Genomic DNA, 19,091 nt, shown 5'->3' on the forward strand with positions numbered 1-19,091 from the left:
TAGAAGAAAACTACATAGGTTTAGCTCACAGAAGAGACACTCTAAAGCCCAAGAGCTTGATTTAGAGGGGAGAAGACCCAAACTTCCCTGAAATACTCAAGCCCCCGGAGCAGTTAAATAAATACTGATCACAGAAACTTAAGTCATAGATTCCTCTGCCATAGACCTCTCACGTCCAAGTTTCCCCTTGCAAGTGGCAGATTTTATTTGAGATAGAAGTGTACCTTGGCCATTTTAGAGAAACACTGCTCAAGGACAATAGGCAGGATTCCCAGCGAGCACATCTCTGGCAGGAATTCAGTGGGTTTCACCCCCTTCCCCCCCTTTGCAAGACAAGCCTTTCTTCAGAGACCCGAATGAATGAAATGAACCAAAGCAGCAAGGCTTCCTGGGATGGAAACGCCAAGTTACAGGCCCCAACATTCCTCTGGGTGAGGTCCTGGCAACCACAGACTGGAGGAAGACAATTGCTCACAAGAGGCCGCGGACCAAGCTACAGGGCAGAGTCCCAGCCCAGCAAACAGATTCCTTTGAATTACACTAAATATATCCAGAGAACAACAACACATCATTACCCGGTGTGAACTAGGAAATTTAGAATAAAATGTCTGGAACTTGTCAGGCCAGGAAAAGGAATAGAAGGTGAACTTAAATAGTTCCTTATCCCCAGCTGGTTAATAAAGCAAATAGACACTAACAGACCTGAAGAACAAGAAAGAGTCTTAGGTAGCCATGCAATACATTTTAGTGGGTAAAGACTTAGGCAACTCATGATGGAAACTGCTATCCTCCTAGAGCCCCAATCTTAGGTCTGGTTATCAAAAAGTGTCATAAATTTTTGGTTCCATGTTTAACTTCAAAAGCAAAAACTCACATAATCCCCAGTACTTGAAATCTTGGGGAAAAGTTAATGAGTTTCAAATTTAATTCCCTCCTTTAAAATTCTAACAATTAAAAAAATTAACCTCATTGCCAGCACTGAGTCACCACCTACTGGCCACAGAGGAAAGTACATGTATTATAAAATTCACCTGGTCACACCACAGCGCAACCAGCACAGCCATGGCACAGGAAGACATGTGTTAACAACTAAGACAGACACCAAACACTGCACTTGGTAAACGGAAAACAGCCTTAATGTCTTTCCATGGCCACGAGGGATTTACCAAAGGATATCAGTACAGACAGGGGATAACAACCGGTGTCCACACTTTACAAAGACTGCCCATGACTTCTCTTCCATTTCACGCCCGAACTGACCAATCTAAGATCACGAGCGTGGGGAAAGCACTAGAATAGCCATCAGCAGCTTTCATGGCTGGTCTTTAGTGGGGAAAAATGACTGACCTTCACCTTTGTTCTTACAACCTTAAAAATAACATTAATACCAACATCCCCTATTTTCAGAGGTAACGAGAATCACACCATACCTATGGCGTTAGGTCTACTGGTTGAAAAGACAAAAGTAGTAAGGTCCTCCAGAAATGATTTATTCCTTACTGCTTCTACTGAGGCCTGCCTGGCATAACACTACCATTAGTCTCAGTAACAAGACTTAGGACACGGAGAACTGGTAAAACTCAACTTTATTACGATTTAAATACAAGAGGTACTTCCACACGTGTTAAACACATCTGGAATTGAACAGCTCAACCAAGACGCCCTGCACTCCTTACGCTGACACCCCACCGGGTGGTAGCAGTGGTGCTCACTGGGCTCCAGAGGTTCGCTGCACGGTGACCCATAACTTCACATGCTAAGGCCTGCAGGTCCCACACCCTAGATACTTTATTTCTCCTCAAGTTCTTCCCTTGAAATTAGGATGAACTGTACGGGAGGAAATATCACAGTTGGATTTATAAACCTAAAAATATCCAGGGACCAAGACTGGTTGTTTTCCTATGACCTAGGAAACCTTAAAATCCTCCAGAGCCCTCAGAAGAAGTAATTCCGAGTATTCTGGAATCATAGGCAGAGCTGTTCCCCCTACCCTGCCAGGTGCGTATACAGGACATAGTCACTCAGGACAAATTCTGGAGTGATGGGAGTATGAAACACACCTGTTTGTATACAGCACAATCTATCCCAGAGGAAAACCACAAAGCAACATTACTCTGCAGCAAAAACAAGTCCAGGAAGTAGGGAGATAAAACTAGCAAAACAAAATTGCTGAAGGATTTGGAAATAGGGCTTTAGAGAAAAATTGTAGGGTTTGGAGAGTAGAGGTCATTTTTCTCCATGCATGAAGCACAGCACAATATCACTCCTTAAGCTATAACAATAATAATTTTAAAACCTGTCTTTTATATAAATATTTAAATGGGTAATAGGCATATTGAACTAAAATAAAAATTACCCATTGGGAAAGTCTGAGGTACTCCCTCAGCTGCCATGTTTCTTAAACTGGGTTACACGTGATCAACCTGGCCCATCCTCCTTCAGTATCAGTTTTATTCAAAGGGTTAGGGAATTTTATTTTATTATTTTTTGCCTCAAAACAAAGATGGACCAGTAGATCTATATTACTAATAGATCTATTATAGAGTCGAGCACAGAAGACTCCAAGGAGATAACTTTACTGATTAGCTTCCAGGATTAACCATGCCCCTCGATGGGGAGCATTCTTTTAACTTAGGGTTACTGATGGAAAAGTGTCAGACAGCAAGGCTTCGACTCCAGCACTAGTCCAGCACTGCCGAGTGTAAATAAGGAGTCACTCGGTTACAGCTGTGGTGCACTTCGTGAAGAATGGGTTGGTCATCTACACTCTGACACTGTGACACAAAATCTGGCTGCCCTGGGATTACGGGATTGGCTTTTCTGAAACTGTCCTTGGGTAACAGGAAAAAGGCTGGTGAATTCTGCAACATAAAGTGAGTAAACTGTTTTGGGTTGGGGAAAGGGGCATTTCAGGCAGCCTCCGCCAGGAAGAGGGCAGGTCACCTTCTCACAGAAGATGACAGACCAAGTGCCAAAGGCAAACAGTAGTTAGTATCTGAAAACTGGTCGGATATTGTCACAGTCTTCAAGGAAAAATCTGATTCTACTGGGGTTTTCCATGTCATTAGCGGACTCGAATTTCAGAAGCTTCCAGTTCACTTCTAGAAGCACTGATGATTTTGTATATATGTGAAAGTAGAGGGATCAGAAAGAAACCAACTCCACTCTTTTCCTTCCAACCCTCCTTCAGGTGGGGCTTGACTGCTTTTCCTGCCCCCTTCACTTGAGCCTGTGTCCTTACGCTTCTTCAGGACTGTTTCCTTTCTTCTCCCTCATAGATCAGATCCTTAACTGGCTTTTCTGTGACTAGCACCATTTTCTTCCAAGCTTTCTTTCCTTCTTTCTAATCTTTCTTTCTACCTTAAAAAACAAAAAGGAGTCATTCATTGGCTTTAGATCATTAAAGCCAAGCAAGTAACAAACGCTAGTCTGTTTCTATGGTTACCACGCTGAAAATAGTTAAATATGGCATCAAGTGTCTCTACCCTCCGTCACACATCTCTTCTCACAGACCTGAGTTGGTGCCGACTGTGTTTCAGTTCTGTCTGGTTCTCCCTGGTGACCCTTCTCTCCCTTGATTAGCTCCCGGGCACTGAAGGCTAAGGAAAAAAGGGAGCGGGTGGGTCCAGAAGGGGATACGGACCTAGGAGACAGGCTGATATTTTTTACTTTTAGACAAGTAAGAAATGAAAAAGCGTTCGTGACTGTTCTTTTTGCAAAACTTTCCCTTCAGGTTCGAACTTGGAACTTTCCAGCTTTGGTCATGTATTTTATGCCCTTAAAGGGTTTGTACTTTTCTCCATACATATCCAGACGATTCACCTTGAGTCCTGGAAGGAAGGAAGATAGGCATTATTCAAAAAGGAGCATGTAGCATGTCTGTTTATTTTAATTCAGAGGGATCAGAGGGATAGAGATAGTTGTAACAATGAACCAGAAAAATAATAATAATTGTCCCTTATTTATTTCACTTTTCTGAAGCTCACAGATTTTTCACTCTTTGTCCATACACTGATAACAAACTGCTCCAACAAAAAGCTATCCTATTGGAAGACCTGTCTGCAAAGTGGCAAGGGCAGAAACTTCCATGCAGACTGAAACGAGGATAAAGAAAAAATAAGACCCCTCCATGTTTTTCTCAAGCTATTGGACGGAATACATGAATTAATAATAAAATTAATGAATAATGAAATAAAATATAACTTAATGAATGAATAAATGAATGCTTCCTAAGTATTCTCACTGTACTAAGCAAAACATTTTATACTGTGTAGGGTTTTAAAATTTGTGAAGTGTTTTAAGATGAAAGAGTTTATAATTGAAGCGAATGTTAACCACTTAAACTAGACAAGTTCTGTTGGTAAAGAAAAATAGGAAGTTTATATAAAGCTGAAGTCATCTCCTATCTACCTTACACAATTGTTCTAAGGATTAAATAATAACATAGATGAAAAGAGCTTAAAACAGTGCCTGGAACACAGTAAATGCTGGTAGGCAGTAACTATCATCATCACCATTCTGAGATAGGTGCAGACCTCAGCGGGCTCACGTGGGTTCCACATGGTAATAAAAGCAAATATGAAAGTCCTTCTGAATCTGGGGGAAAGGAGGAGAAATTCTTCTTCTCAGTCACCAGCTGAGAACACAGAAGCTTCCCATCCTGAAAACCTTGGGAACCCCAAACGGACAACCCCAGGATGACTCAACACCTGCTTGCCAACACTCCGTCTACCCACACTATTTCCTTCTCAACTGTGTCTTATACATTGACAGTCAGATCACTTCAGCCAACTTCAAAGAAAGGATGATGAACTTTCCCCAGAAATGCTAGAGAAGATTTTACTCAAGATTACCCATCAGGTAATGAAACCAAGCTCCATAAATGGGGAGCCAGCTGTCCTACTGGAGAGCCACTTCTGTTCTCATGAAGCCACAGAAGTCGTGAGTCACTCACCAGAAATGGCCAGCTGCTGGATCTTAAACTGCAGGTTAATTGTGGGGTTCTCATCTGGTTTGGAAGCTCCAGCCTGAAGACTCATGGTCCCCTTCAAACTTGGTAGCTTTTGGGGATTTATTTTTCCTACATCCCACGACAGCATCTTCAAAGAAAAAGAAAGAAGTTACAGTGGAACCCTTCATTCGAGGTGGTTGAGCTCTAACCTCAGGGCATCTGTTCACAGTATTACAAGCTGCGTCTAAAGTGGTTTTCAATAGAGAAAACTATTTGTCACCATAAATTATCTCAAGGAGAAAAAGGATGTCCCTTTGATTAAGCTTCCCTTTCAACAAGGTATAACATCTATGCAGAGGGCTCCTGCAGAAATACTTCTATTTAGTATCAGCAATTCAAAACCTCCTGCTTAATCTCCTCCTACCTTGGTAACTGGGTCAAATGTATGTGTCCCCTGAGATGGAGTGAGGCTCATATTCAGGACCCCTTTGGGCATCTGGCTGGTGACGATCACTCCCTCTATGGTCTTCCCCATAGTCTGCTTCGGTCCCACTGTTATTTCAAAGCGTCCAAGTGAACTACTGTCCCGGAAACTGATGTTATGTTTGACATACACTGGAATTGCCACCAGACTAGAAAAGAGAGAGACAAAAAACCCATTACTACATTCATTACTACACTGGAAAAATGGCAACATTTTCTTCTTTTATACAAGCTTTTTTTTTTTTTTTTTTGGCCCCATTGACAGCTTTTCCTTCCTTACCTACTTCTTTACTCTTTATATTAAAAAAAAAAGCACAGGGAAAACCCCAGTAATCCTGAATTTTTTTTCTTTTTGTAAAGCTAAGATGCTGTCTAGTAAGTGAGCTAACTCTTCTAAAGACTCTGAATGATATTAACAAAAACCAGAGTATACTAAGCCTATTAGGAGAAAGGCACTAGAGATAAAAATTAGGAGTCACCATCTCTCTGTGTTTTACTTTACGACATGTGACCAATAATTATTTGTACTTGGGAGAGTTCTATTCATACCTCATGGATCTTTTATAATTTCTTGGGAGTGCTTTTACCTAACTTCCTCTGATCCTCGCAAAAACCTTACGAGGTACATATCGTAGGTTGTCATGATAGGACAGAACAGGAAATAGAGAAATCACAGAGTAATAACAAAGCAATAATAGTTCTTAACATCTATTAAACACTCCCGTATGCCAGTACTATGCTAGATGTTTAAGCTCCATTATCTTGTTTAATCCTCCCAATAAGTGTGAAGTAGGGACTGCTCCTGTCCCGATTTAAACATAAATAATGATGTCCTTATACTTCACTAAGATTAAGTAACTTGCCCAAGGTCATGTATCATAAATACTGAAGATGGGGTTTAAATGTAGGCAGTCTGAGCCCAGAGCCTTTGCTCTCAAGCACGCAGGTATTTTCCTAAACGATCTGTTCCCAATCGCCCAGGAAAGTATTGGTGGCTCTGAGGCGGCACGGCTCTCCTCGGTCTGTACCTTCTACACACCTTCTACTAAGGGCTTCGAAAGTCCTCTGACGATATAAAGAGAATGTTCAAGATCAAAAATGACTGCCTTTTATGGTTTTTCATGTTTAATGCTCTTTTGGGTCGGGTGATTGAGTACAGGTGTACTCGGATTACAATTTGAGAAAAAAAGTGTTCTTGTTTAGACATATAACAACAACAAAAACAGCAGTGAACTTCACGAGCACCAACTTTGTGTTAAGCACTATTTAGACTGTTTTATTTAATCTTCAAACAAGGTCCATTTCTTGTTCAAACAAGGTCCATTTCCACTTACTGATAAGAAAACAGACACAGAAAGGTTAAACAACTCACCTGAGGTTACCCGATTAGTAAGTACAGAAACTGGAATTTGAATCCAGGTAACTCTAGAGCTTGAGTCCTTAATCACTACGGATACTGTTTCCACATATACACATATACACAGATTCTATTCTTAATTGTAAGGGCTGCTTACTTCTGTGCACTGACATGGTAAGAGAGCAGGCGAAAGTTTCCATCCGGAGGGATGAAGGAGAGGATACGTTCAGATTCCCAGCGCTTGAAACGAACACAGGGATGGAAGCTGACATCATCCAACAACCTGGGGTTCTGCAGTCACCAGGCAAGGAAAAGCAAGAAGTAGGAATTAAACACCCGCATTTCTTTTGGGAAAGACATTCAGATGCTGTCTTTATTTAAATGCATGTGCACACACACACACACACACACACACAAATTCCGTATCTCAAGCCTGATACAAGCTTTGTGGCTGTCCTGAATTATTTTTTTCTTTTCTTTTAAGTAGGCTCCACACCCAGTGTGGCTTAAACTCATGACCCTGAGATCAAGACCTGTGCTGAGATCGAGAGTCGGACACCTAACTGACTGAACCACCCAGGCGTCCCTGTCCTTAATTAATTCTTACTGTTCCGTCCCATTCTCACCGCTGTCTTCCCAGAAGCAGTTAATCTGCCATCCCGAGATCTGAAGCTGTGGTTTAGGACTTTACCATGAAGGAAAGCGTAAGGTCTGGCATTCCAGTCAGCTTGACACAGGCATCAATGACCCCCTGTATCTCAGCAGTAATTGTGGAACCTGAGATAGGAATAAGACAAAAAGCCGGTAAGAGGTTATTCAACGCTTTTCTGTCTTTCACAACCAACTTATTTCCTCCCTACCTCCTTCTTTAACTTTCTCTTTTCCTCCCCAACTTTTGTCTTCTCCCTCCCTCCCTCCCTTTCTTCCTTCTTTCCTTCTATCTGTCCAATTCATCTACCCAATACATTTATCAACTGCATATCAAGTATGAAACACTATGATGATGGGGCGCCTGGGTGGCTCAGTCGTTAAGCGTCTGCCTTCGGCTCAGGGCGTGATCCCGGCGTTATGGGATCGAGCCCCACATCAGGCTCCTCCGCTATGAGCCTGCTTCTTCCTCTCCCACTCCCTCTGCCTGTGTTCCCTCTCTCGCTGGCTGTCTCTCTAATAAATAAATAAAATCTTAAAAAAAAAAAAAGAAACACTATGATGAAGCAATGGGGATAAAAGATTAATAAGACAGTTATTAGTGTAAAGTTTTCCATCTAGTACCAGAATCAAACAGGATATCATTGTAGCCAGTGGTTCGGAAAACTTCATAGAAACTGCTCTATGGTCACTAACGAATCAAACGGACACTTTTCGTCTTTATCCTACAGGACTTTCTGTAGCATGCCATTGTCGACCACTTCTCCCTTCGGAAAACCCTCCTTTCTCCTAACCTCGCCTGGTTTTCTGTTTTTCTAGCTCTTCTTCCTCAGTACTTTCTGCAGGTTTCCCTTTCTTTGCACAGCATTCAAATGCTCTTGCTTTTTCACAGTTCTGAACTTTTCTTTCACTCAACACGGTCTCCTTGAGCATCTCCCACAGGTTGCCTTTTCACTCTGTTGACTGTTTTTGTTGTGCAGAAACGTTTTAGTTTGATGCAATCCTAATCGTCTACTTTTGCTTTTGGTGTCATATCCAAAAAAGTCATTGCCCAGACCAGTATCAAGAAGCTCTTTCCCTATGTCGTCTAGCAGTTTTATGATTTCACATTTTACACTTAAGTCTTTAATCCGTTTTGAGTTTTGTTTTTTGTATTTTTTTGGTGTGAGATAAGGGTCCAATTTTATTCTTCCACGTGTGGATATTCCATTTCCCCAGCATCATTTAATGAAGAGACTGTCCCTTCCCCACGGTATAATCTTGGTTCTCCTGTCAAAGATCAGCTGACTGTAAATGTGTGGTTTTATTTCTGAACTCTATTCTGTTTCATTGGCCTATGTGTCTGTTTTTATGCCAGCAGAATAGTTTCAATTAGTGTAGCTTTGTGATATATTTTGAAATCAAGAGGTATGATGTCTCCAGCTTTATTGTTCTTGCTCAAGATTGCTTTGGCTATTTAGGTTCTTTTGTGGTTCCATATGAATTTTAAGATTGTTTTTTCTACTTCTGTAAAGAATGCCATCGGGATTTTGATGGGGATTACACTGAATCTGTAGATAGCTTTGGGTAATATGAACTTTTATTTTTTAATTTAAAAAATTTTTATTTTTGCTTAAAAGGCAGGGAGGAGGAGGGGCAGAGGGCGAGAGAGAGAATCTTTTTTTTCTTAAAGATTTATTTATTTGAGAGAGAGCAAGCATGAGCCGGGGAGCGGGGGGGGGGGGGGGTCGGAAGGAGAGGAAGAAGCAGACTCCCCGCGGAGCAGAGAGCCCAACATGGGGCTCGATCCCAGGACCGACCCTGGGATCATGACCTGAGCTGAAGGCACACCCTTAACCAACTGAACCATCCAGGTGCCCCTGAACATTTTAGTAATATTAATTCTTCCACTCCATGAACACAGGATGTCTTTCCCTTTATTTGTGTCTTCCTTAATTTCCTTCATCGATGTTTTATAATTTTCTGAGTATGAGTTAAGTTTATTCCTATTTTATTCTTTTTGGTGCTATTGTAAATGGGACCGTTTTCTTCATTTTCTTTTAGCATAGCTCGTTGTTTGTATTTAGAAATGCTACTGGTTTTTATGTTGATTGTGTACCTTGCAACTTTACAGAATTTGTTTATTAGTTCGAACAGTTTTTTGTTGAGTCTTTAGGGGTTCCTATATATATGATCATGTCATCGGCAACAAAATATTTACGTCTATTCCTAGTACCTGGCACAGTGTTTGACAAAAAGTAGGCACTAAATTAAAATGAATGATCTTGAATGGGGGATAATTCTGATACTAGCAAGCATTACATGAAGGAGACTCTTTCCACTTTCTAGTTCTCAAAACAAATTAAAAGCACCTACCTGATTTATCAATGATGGCATCAATCTCTTCGATCACATCAAAATAGGCCTCGTTGTTGGTGTACTTCACCCCAGTCCTTCGCCAGGGCACCACTGACAGCTGTCCAGTAGGAAGCTGGTCACCCACATTGGTGCTTCCTAAGATAATGAATTTGACGGTAATTTAATTCCAACTAGATAATTAGATGTAACTAATTATCTAATAATCATAGAACACTTCCCTAGAAGTTTCTATGCTCCCATTATACATGTACACAATTGGAACATTTTTCAAAAAAAGTTTTCTCAACTTCTATCTGGGTAACCTAGTCTATTCTAAGAACTTGTTGCCATCTGGTCTGCCTATTTGAGCAGTATAAAGGTTAAAAAGTTACCTGAGAAAGAGATATCATATTTTGGTTTTGAAAGAAACTTGAACTTGGTCTCTCAAATTTCACAATAGCATGTAGCTTAAATAATGTACTGGCTTTCAGCAGGGATGGTGATCTACATATTAACATAAAATTTTCATGGGTAAAACCAGTATTCTAGTTTAAGGTAGGTTCTTAAGTACATTTATGCTAGTTATTAAAATGTACACATTTTACTACCACTAATACTGAGCCTTAGAAAAAGAATACAAATTAGGTCTTTCCCTGTCTATAAGAGTTTTAAATCAATTCCTTGTTTTTTTTCCCCCGACAAGCATCAAAAATATTTTTTTTAACCTAAAAGTTCTCTGCTGAAATTCTGAAATATTATAACTAATTAAAAATCTATTTCCTTCTTTTGTAACCTGGATGTTTTTAATCTAAAGAAAGAAACATTAAACACACACATATATTCAGCATGTTTGCAAAACATTTCAGCTTTTCAAAATTGACTCTTAGGTAACTTTTTCTAGATTTAAGAGAGATTCAGAAAAATGACACAGTATTAATAAATGATTCAGGCACTAACAAAGAGTTTAAGAGTTAAATGAACCCAGAATATTGAAAAACCTAACAAATGTGTTTTCTTAAAAAGAGGAACCATATATTAAAACATGTCATCAAGCTATACAATTAAAGCAGTATGATAAGGCAGGAAGCCTAAAAACAGACAAAGAATTCACAGTGGCTTAGTACAAGATAAAAATATTTTAAAACAGGGAAAAAGGTTAAGTTATTTAATAAATGGTGCTAGGAAAGCTGGTAAACAATTTTGGAGAAATAAACATGGAGCCTTACTTTACACTGTATACCAAGTTAATTTCCAAGTGGATTAAAGAATTAAGTCCAAAAATAAAACCATAAAAGAACTAGAAGAAAATACACTTTTAAAAAAAGAAGACCTTCCCTTCTCTGAGATCAAAAAGACATTCCCCTATGTCTTCTTCTAACAGTTGTAAGGTTTGTATTTAACTCTCTGACCTTGCTGGAATTTATTTTGTGTACAGAATGGGTAGGGGGACTTGATTTTGTTCTATATCAAAGCTGACTGTCCTAATACAATATTTACTGATTGGCCCCTGGCCTACTGATTTGATATATGACATCTCTATACCAAATTCCTACAAAAGCAAGGGTCTGTTTCTGAACTTTGTCTTTTCTTCTCTTTTTTTTTTTTTTAAAAGATTTTATTTATTTATTTGACAGAGAGACAGAGAGTGCGCAGCAGAGGGAGAAGCAGACTCTGGACTCTGAGCAGGGAACGCAATGTGGGACTCGATCCCAGGACACTGGAATCATGACCTGAGATGAAGGCAGATGCTTAATGGATTGAGCCACCCAGGTACCCTGTTTCTGAACTTTCTACCTCTTCCCAATCATCTATTTGTCTATTACTGGGCCAATACTATGTTTTTAAAATTACCAAAACTTTATAATATGGGACACATTTTCTCTCCTGCTCTTGAACTTTTTAAAAAATATTTATTGTATCTATCTGATGGGACACATTTTCTGTCCTGCTCTTGAACTTTTTAAAAAATATTTATTTTCGGGGCGCCTGGGTTGCTCAGTCAGTTAAGCACCTGCCTTCGGCTCGGGTCACGATCTCAGGGTCCTGGGATCAAGCCCCATATCAGGCTCCCTGCTCAGTGGGGAGCCTGCTCCTCCCTCCCCTGCGCCCCTGCTTGTGCACTCCCTCGCTGTCAAATAAATAAATAAAATCTTAAAAAAAAAAGATATGACTAAACTACTAAATTGCCAAAGTTTTGAAAAAATTAATAATAGGAGGCATAGAAACTGCTACTGAAAGTATAAATTTTCTGGAGGGCAATTTGGCACAAGCATTAAAGTCCTTAAAATGTGCACGCCCTTTGATCTAGTACTTCCATTGCTTGTACTGAAAACAAATCATCCTACATGTACACAAAGATTTAAGTAAAAGAATGTTAATTCCTTGTTATTTAAAAGAACAAAAAATCTGGGGCACCTGGGTGGCTCAGTCCTTAAGCATCTGCCTTCGGCTTGGGGCATGATCCCAGGATCCTGGGATTGAGCCCCGCACCCAGCTCCCTGCTCTGCTGGGAGCCTGCTTTTTCCACTCCCACTCCCCCTGCTTGTGTTCCCTCTCTCACTGGCTGTCTCTCTCTCTGTCAAATAAATAAATAAAATCTTGAAAAAAATTAAAAATTAAAAATTAAAAAATAAAAGAACAAAAAATCAGAAACATCAAAAACACAGACTGAGTAAATAACTTAAGGTCTATTCCATATGGAAGAAAATTATAAAGTCACCAAAAACCATGTAGGAGAAAATGTATCATAATAGGATAATGTTCACAAAATATTGATGAAAGTTATAAAAAATATACAAGAGTTGTTTTTAAAAAGTTCTATGCATCTATTATTCATCTGTTTAGAAAAGACAAAAAATATGTCAAAACGTATTTTGGATTGAGGATTGAGTGGCAGGATTGAGTTATGTTTGGGACGCCTGGGTGGCTCAGTCGGTTAAGCATCTGCCTTTGGCTCGGGTCATGATCCCAGGGTCCTGGGATCGAGTCCTGCATCAGGCCCCTTACTCAGTGGGGAGCCTGCTTCTCCCTCTGCCTGCTGCTCCCCCTGCTTCTGCTTTTCTCTCTCTCTCTCTCTCTGACAAAATCTTTTTTTAAAAAAAGTTATTTTCAAGTTCTTTGTGCTTTTCTGTGTCTCTGACATTTCTATAATAATCAAGCGTTTCTTCTGCATTCAGAAAAAAATCTTTTTAAAGGAGCACACTTTATTCTGGCATTGAAATCAGGGTACTTTCTACATAACAAAGACATATTTCAGGTCATAATCAAAGACAGTAACGAGCAAAATTAAAGCACCTGGACATCTGAGAGCCCCAAAGACAAGCACTCAAAACAACGTACATCACCGGAGGAAGCCACACCCAGGATGGCAGCTCTCTGTGGGTTTCCCCTTTCTCCATACCTGTTATGGTGTTGACAACCGTTCGAAGGATAGTGGGAGGCTTTATCAGTTCTTTGAGGATGTTTGACTCGGTAGCCAGTGGAAACCCATTGTCAAGCATCTCTTCCAGTACCTCATAAACCACAACCACGTTGTCTTTGATCACTGGCTCTGAACAGACTCCAAAATAATCCTGATGAAAATACAATATACATAATATAAATCATTCAGAGACTGTAATAAAGAGAAAGAATCTTCCTAGAGAATAAGGATCTAGTCCTGTCCATGTGTTTACACAGTGCTTCTGGGATATTCTTCTACCATGAGGGAATAACCACAGTCCTCTTAAGTGGCCCAGTTTGGTAGAAAGAACACTGGACTGGCTTATAGTACTAGTGTCATTACTAACTTCTTTTATAAATTAAGAGTAAGTCATTTAACCTTTTTGGGTTCGTTTCTTCAACTAGACAAAATATATAGAATACAAAACTGAATCTAGACTATCATACATGCTTAGGAACAAGAATTTGAAAGAACTATGCAAAATAATGATACTTGATATGACACAGATTGGACCTGAAAATCTTTTTAACCCTTTCTGTTGTGCTATTCCTTAACATTCATGCAGCAAATTCGAAATGAGAGGGAAATGAAATGAGTGAGATGAACTAGCACAGCAGAAAATCTCTTCGGATCATCTGGACACTAAGATGCTACGATTCTGAGAATGTTTTGTTCTTTTACTAAGAAAGCCTTAGATACTAAATGATCTAGGTTGTGGAAAAAACGCTGGATTCCAAATCAGAAGACCTGGGTGGTAACCATATTGTCACTTACTAGAAAAGTCATGCCAATTCGGGTCTTGATTTCTTTTAATAGTATAATCAGGATAATACCACTGGACGCACAGGAATATTTTAAGACCTAAGCATGATTGATTAAATGATAGTATGTGTGCAAGTGCTTTGTAAACTATAAAGTACTTTGTAAAATGTGATGCATGATGATAAAACAAAAGAAATGCTTGTAGTCATTTGGAATGCCCCTTCTAGCAACGTCAGTCACATCTTTTACAGGACCTCTGAGATGGTCATACATCCTTGAATTCGTCTGCTGAAGGGAAAATCAGCCTTTTGAGAAAGCCCATTCTATTCATGGAAAGCTCTGCTTATTAGAAAGTTCTTTCTTTTGCTAAACTGAAATTTGCTTCCTAGATCTGCCTTACAGAACAAATTTACATAACAGCCCCGCAGTTATTTGAAGACAGCTACAAGCTTTTACTTCAATTTTTTTTCTCCCAAACTGTTTGGTCCTTACGCTGTTCATGCTGTGGTATGGTTTCTAGATCGTTCCACCACCTTGCCATTTCTTTTAATATGCTCTAGTTTTCCAACATGCTCCTACAATCATGACATCCAAAACTGAACAGACTACAGATGTGATCTAAATTACATCAGATAATGGCAAATATCAGAGACAGTCCAATATCCAAGAACACTTAAGAGTCAGGAATGTGTTTCTAAAACAAGATTTCTTCTTTAAAAACGAGGATTTAAGAGGGAAAAAAAAGTAACACATTTCCTTCCCAAGAGTGCTTTTCTTTTGAAAAAAAAAAATAAAACACCTCATGAGATTTTATAAATCAGACATAATGCGAACTGAGTCACTGGCAAGAAGACCTGTAAGTATGACAAACTGCTATAGCAAAAGCGGATGCAATTCTACAGCTGGAACTCTTCCATCATATTCCAGTACTAAAAAAATAATGCGGCCAGAGAGAAGACGTTAAAATCAGGGTATGTCCATTTACTTTCAACAAATCCTTCAAAAATGACAAACTCTGAAGTCCCAGACTTCCAAACCAGCGACTTTACTGTTATCCCAAATTCCTCTGTGGTTTCCACTAGATTAAACAACTTTTCTCACTTCCTGTCTTGCAATAAATTACATAATATTGCTATGGTGGTATGAAGCAAATGCTGGGTTTCACCAATGGGACTGTTAATCTTAGTATGGGGTCAAGTATCATATGTGGAAATCATAATAAGACCCAAAGAGAGTAGTTTAAAGTCATAATACTGGGTTCTTCTACTTTCAGTTCCTCCACATACTGGGATTTATAATTCTCAAGTTTTTACTGTGGGAAGGAACTGGTATGCCACATGAGAACTGGAAACCCAGAATTGTGCTACCAGCATACATTGGTGGGAAAAAAATTATGAAATATATTTTAACGTTCTTGGGATGAAAGCTGTGCTAGACATGTGATACAGATATGACTGCAAATGAAAGGACCTTTTGACTTGTCTTTTAATTTCATCATAATATCGGAGTCATCATTCTCCTCTTCTTCTCTAACTCTACAATTTCTGTATTCATATGACTAATTCCAGACTTCACATGACACAGAAGTTAAACCAAAGGGCCCTTGCTTCTCACTTACTGAGTTATGCAAATAACCGTAACAGTTAGAATTTCAGCAATTCTTTTGGGAGGGAGGATCCCACTGTTTGAATTCACAGTCTGGGCAGCCTAAAATCCTCTGCTATAAACGGTGCTGACATCCTGGTATAACTTACTTATACTTCCCCTATATCCTGCTCCCCCAAGATCTTCAAATCTATTCCTGAAAGAAAAACGCAAAGTGAAAACTGTGTCTTGTAAAATGTGTCACTTAAATTCTTATAGGAACAGAAGATTTTTCAATCTCAGTTGGCAATGAGAGTGCATCACCATACTGACATGCTGTGGATATGCACCCCAAACCCAGGATGGTGTTCGGGTTCACAAATTACTCCTGCCAAGGAGTAGCTTTTTCCTAACTTTTGAAAATATACATATCTTTACACCCTCATCACTTTTTGATGCAACTCTAAGCAATGTAGTTGACAATGGCTAGCATCGAGTCCACTAAAAAAAACAAAACAAAACTCAAAACTAAATTCCTCTGCTTTATGAACAAAAAGTAGGGCAACTCCAATCTCCAGAATTAAAATGACTATATACAATCATACCAAGTAGAGTGGATTTCTTATGCAACAGGTTCAAAGGTATTCAATTTGTCATTTCAGATGCAGACAATTCAATTCAGAGAAACAAGAATCTTACGGGAGAGGAAGTGAGCAATGTCAGTTTTGATTTTTTAAAAAGTTCCTTAGTTGAAGCTGAATACAATGGAAAAAGAACCATAAAGATACTTTATAATTTACATGTACAAGCCTCCTCACATTCACGCACCTGAAACGTGTCCACTACCCGGTGAAGGAACTCAATGACAAATAGAGGCGGGACCTCTGTCTGGATCACGGCCACAAAAAAGATCTTGTGACGGTAAACACTTAAGAGATAGTGGTGAGGGGTAGGGATAACTGGAGGTACATTTTCTGCCTCAGTGGCTCTCTCTTGTGCCTCAAAAAAGTAATCACAAACAGAACGGCTGACCACACTTTTCCAATGTTTTTCCAGGAAAATATCTCCAGAGGAGTTGATCAAGAAGAGGCTATGAATCATGGTGGAGATTGTCAGTGAGAGAGGAAAGTCTTCTTCCGTCTGAAAGCCTCAGAACTGCCAATTTTCAACCCTAAAAATAAAAGAAGGTACGGTCAGTTCCACTCAATCAAAACACCATACCAACCTTTCAAGAGCAGACTCAAGCCTTCCTCTACCTAAGAGCCTGAAGTATCCCTCCCTACAATTTCTAAAGATAATTACCAGCCATCTTGTCTGCCAATCAGCTCCTGCCTGGTTATCTTTACTATTGCCTTAATTATAACCATTTAAAATGTGGCTTAATTTTTGGATGTCTGTTTTCTCAACTGGACTGAGAAGACCAGGCCTTAATGTTTTTTTGTTGCCTCATTGAAGTGCTCCCCACACAGAAGAGAGTTTCAAAGAACGTTGATGAGTTTCATGCATTTAGCCACAACTCACACATACATAAGAAATGCTTATGGTTGTCCAGTCTCATCTGGTGGCCATTAGCTAAATGCCACTCTTCAGCACTTGAAATACGTCTGGTCTGAACCGAGATGTGCTTTGAAGGTCTCGTATTAAAAATGGTTAGATACCAGTAATTTAATATTGATTAATTGTAACTTAATATTGATATTTTGATATATCAGGTTAAATAAAATATACTAAAGTTAATTTAACCTTTGTTTTTGTTTAAAGATTTTATTCATTTATTTGACAGACAGAGAGAGAGCACAAGCAGGGGGAGCGGCAGGCAGAGGGAGAAGCAGGCTCCCCGCTGAGCAAGGAGTCCGATGGGGGACTCAATCCCAGGACCCCAGGATCATGAATTGAGCTGAAGGCAGACGCTTAACCCACTGAGTCACCCAGGCGCCCCTAATTTAACCTTTTTAAAAAATGTGGTTACTAGAAAAATGTGAAATTACATATCTGGTTCGCTTTATATAACTTTGGACAGCGCTGGTCCACGGATAGAAAGCCATCACTGTGGTCTTCAGTCAAGACCCCATTTTCTGAGTACTTGTTATGAACAAGGTTCTGCATTGAATGCCCTAAAAAAATGTCTATGGGGGATACCCAAGGTCTCCCAGGTGGCAGCATCTCTACCGTGCCTTTCCCTAGTTTGAGACGGCCGCGCTGGACCCCAGCTATGGCCATTCCACGAGCTGGCTGTGAACTGGCCCAGGTGGTCTAACCGCAAAGGCCTGTTATACCAAGTGCCCCAGGGCAAGCTTAATCCCTCAGCCGGCGGACGAGGCAGCAGCAGGGAGGGCAAGAGGGAGGTAACTAGGCTGGGGAGGAGGACAGGCGGCTGCTAAGTGGGTTATTTTTGCGCTGGTCGCAGCCCAGCTGACTGCGAGCAAAAGATGATGGAGGCCGTTTAGGGCGGGGGTGGCCAAGGGGGCAGATTTAAGGTGTGCGCACGTTCAGGCGATGAAAAGGTTCGTCAGACTGCACACGTGCGTTGCCATGGCAACAGGGTCCCTCCTCCCTCAGCCACCTGGACGGAGCTGGCCACCACCCTAGCCCGGTACTCGGTCTGTCAGCGTTCCCCGCCGCATCCCGTAGCTCGAAGGGACAATCCCACGGCAACCCGTAACTCTGAACGCGCCCCGCCCGAACCCTCGCGCGTCCCCGTCCCCAACCTCCAGACCCTGGCCGGGTGCGTGCACGCGCTGCCCCCAACCCTGACCCGGGTAGCCAGCCCTCCTCACCCAGCCTCGCTCTTCGCAGCGCCCACCGTTCCGACGCGCAGACAGGCCCCGCCCCCCGGCCGCCCCCCGCACGCGCGCCGGCGGCCGCTCACCTGCTGATTGGCTGGCGCGTGGGCCTCACGCCAGCACCGCCCACGACCGAGATCTAAAAGCCTCTGATTGGACATCGGTGATCCGCTCCTCCCCTCTGATTGATCGCTGTCCGCCAGTCACATTCTTCTCGGCTTTGAGCCCCCCAATTAGCCCTTGTTGAGACTTCGGTAATCTCCAATTGGTGCAGCTCTGTGGCTACGAACCCTGATTGGCTGTCGTGATCAGTCTGAGGGCCGTCTGGCCCTTAGTCACCTAGTCACAAAGGGGCGGCTGCTGCCACCTGCGTAACCCTGGAATGTACCTCGGGAGGATGCTAATAATAATAATAAATCATGAGCAGTGATAACTACTTTCCATTAGATAAACGCATTTAAAAAGAGACACGATGCCTTTTCATTGATGTGCATGGGGGAAGTAAAGGTGATTGGCTGTATAGCGTCTTACCAGGAGCTCTGGACTTGGATTCCGGAGGTCTCCCAGCCCCAACTAGACCACGACCTGCTTGACCTTGGACAAGGCACTTAACCTTTCGGAATCTCAGTTCCCAGATCCGAAAATGAGGTAGTTGGGCAGGTCTCTCTACAAATTGCACTGGAGTTCTAATGACTTCAATAATACATTTTAAGTGATTCAAATCATTGTGATCCAGAGAGTCAT

General features: G+C 40.9%; 1 protein-coding gene across 1 annotated transcript; it reads right to left on the bottom strand.

The window, feature by feature from the left end:
• Window positions 1-1,569: 1,569 nt before the first annotated feature.
• Window positions 1,570-18,400, bottom strand: AP3M2 (adaptor related protein complex 3 subunit mu 2). Its single transcript, XM_045779173.2, has 9 exons — window positions 18,342-18,400; window positions 16,393-16,735; window positions 13,177-13,348; window positions 9,795-9,932; window positions 7,483-7,568; window positions 6,949-7,082; window positions 5,376-5,583; window positions 4,955-5,099; window positions 1,570-3,830 (listed from the first exon to the last, which is right to left on the bottom strand). Exons 2-9 carry the CDS (start codon window positions 16,663-16,665, stop codon window positions 3,730-3,732), a joined length of 1,257 nt encoding a protein of 418 aa, XP_045635129.1. The 5' UTR covers window positions 16,666-16,735; window positions 18,342-18,400; the 3' UTR covers window positions 1,570-3,729.
• Between the last annotated feature and the right edge of the window lie 691 nt (window positions 18,401-19,091).

Source organism: Ursus americanus, chromosome 27 (assembly GCF_024610735.1).
Source record: "Ursus americanus isolate L20-20 chromosome 27, mUrsAme1.1.p, whole genome shotgun sequence".
Classification (NCBI taxonomy): Eukaryota; Metazoa; Chordata; class Mammalia; order Carnivora; family Ursidae; genus Ursus; species Ursus americanus.

What these genes read in the sequence shown, in the direction of transcription:
- AP3M2 (XM_045779173.2), bottom strand. Translation starts at nt 16,665, where the DNA reads ATGATTCATAGCCTCTTCTTGATCAACTCCTCTGGAGATATTTTCCTG. An exon ending in ACCTTACGCTTTCCTTCATG is followed by an intron (nt 7,083 to 7,482) that starts GTAAAGTCCTAA and finishes TGGTGACTGCAG; the next exon opens with AACCCCAGGTTGTTGGATGA. An exon ending in CCAGCAGCTGGCCATTTCTG is followed by an intron (nt 3,831 to 4,954) that starts GTGAGTGACTCA and finishes CCTTCCTTCCAG; the next exon opens with GACTCAAGGTGAATCGTCTG.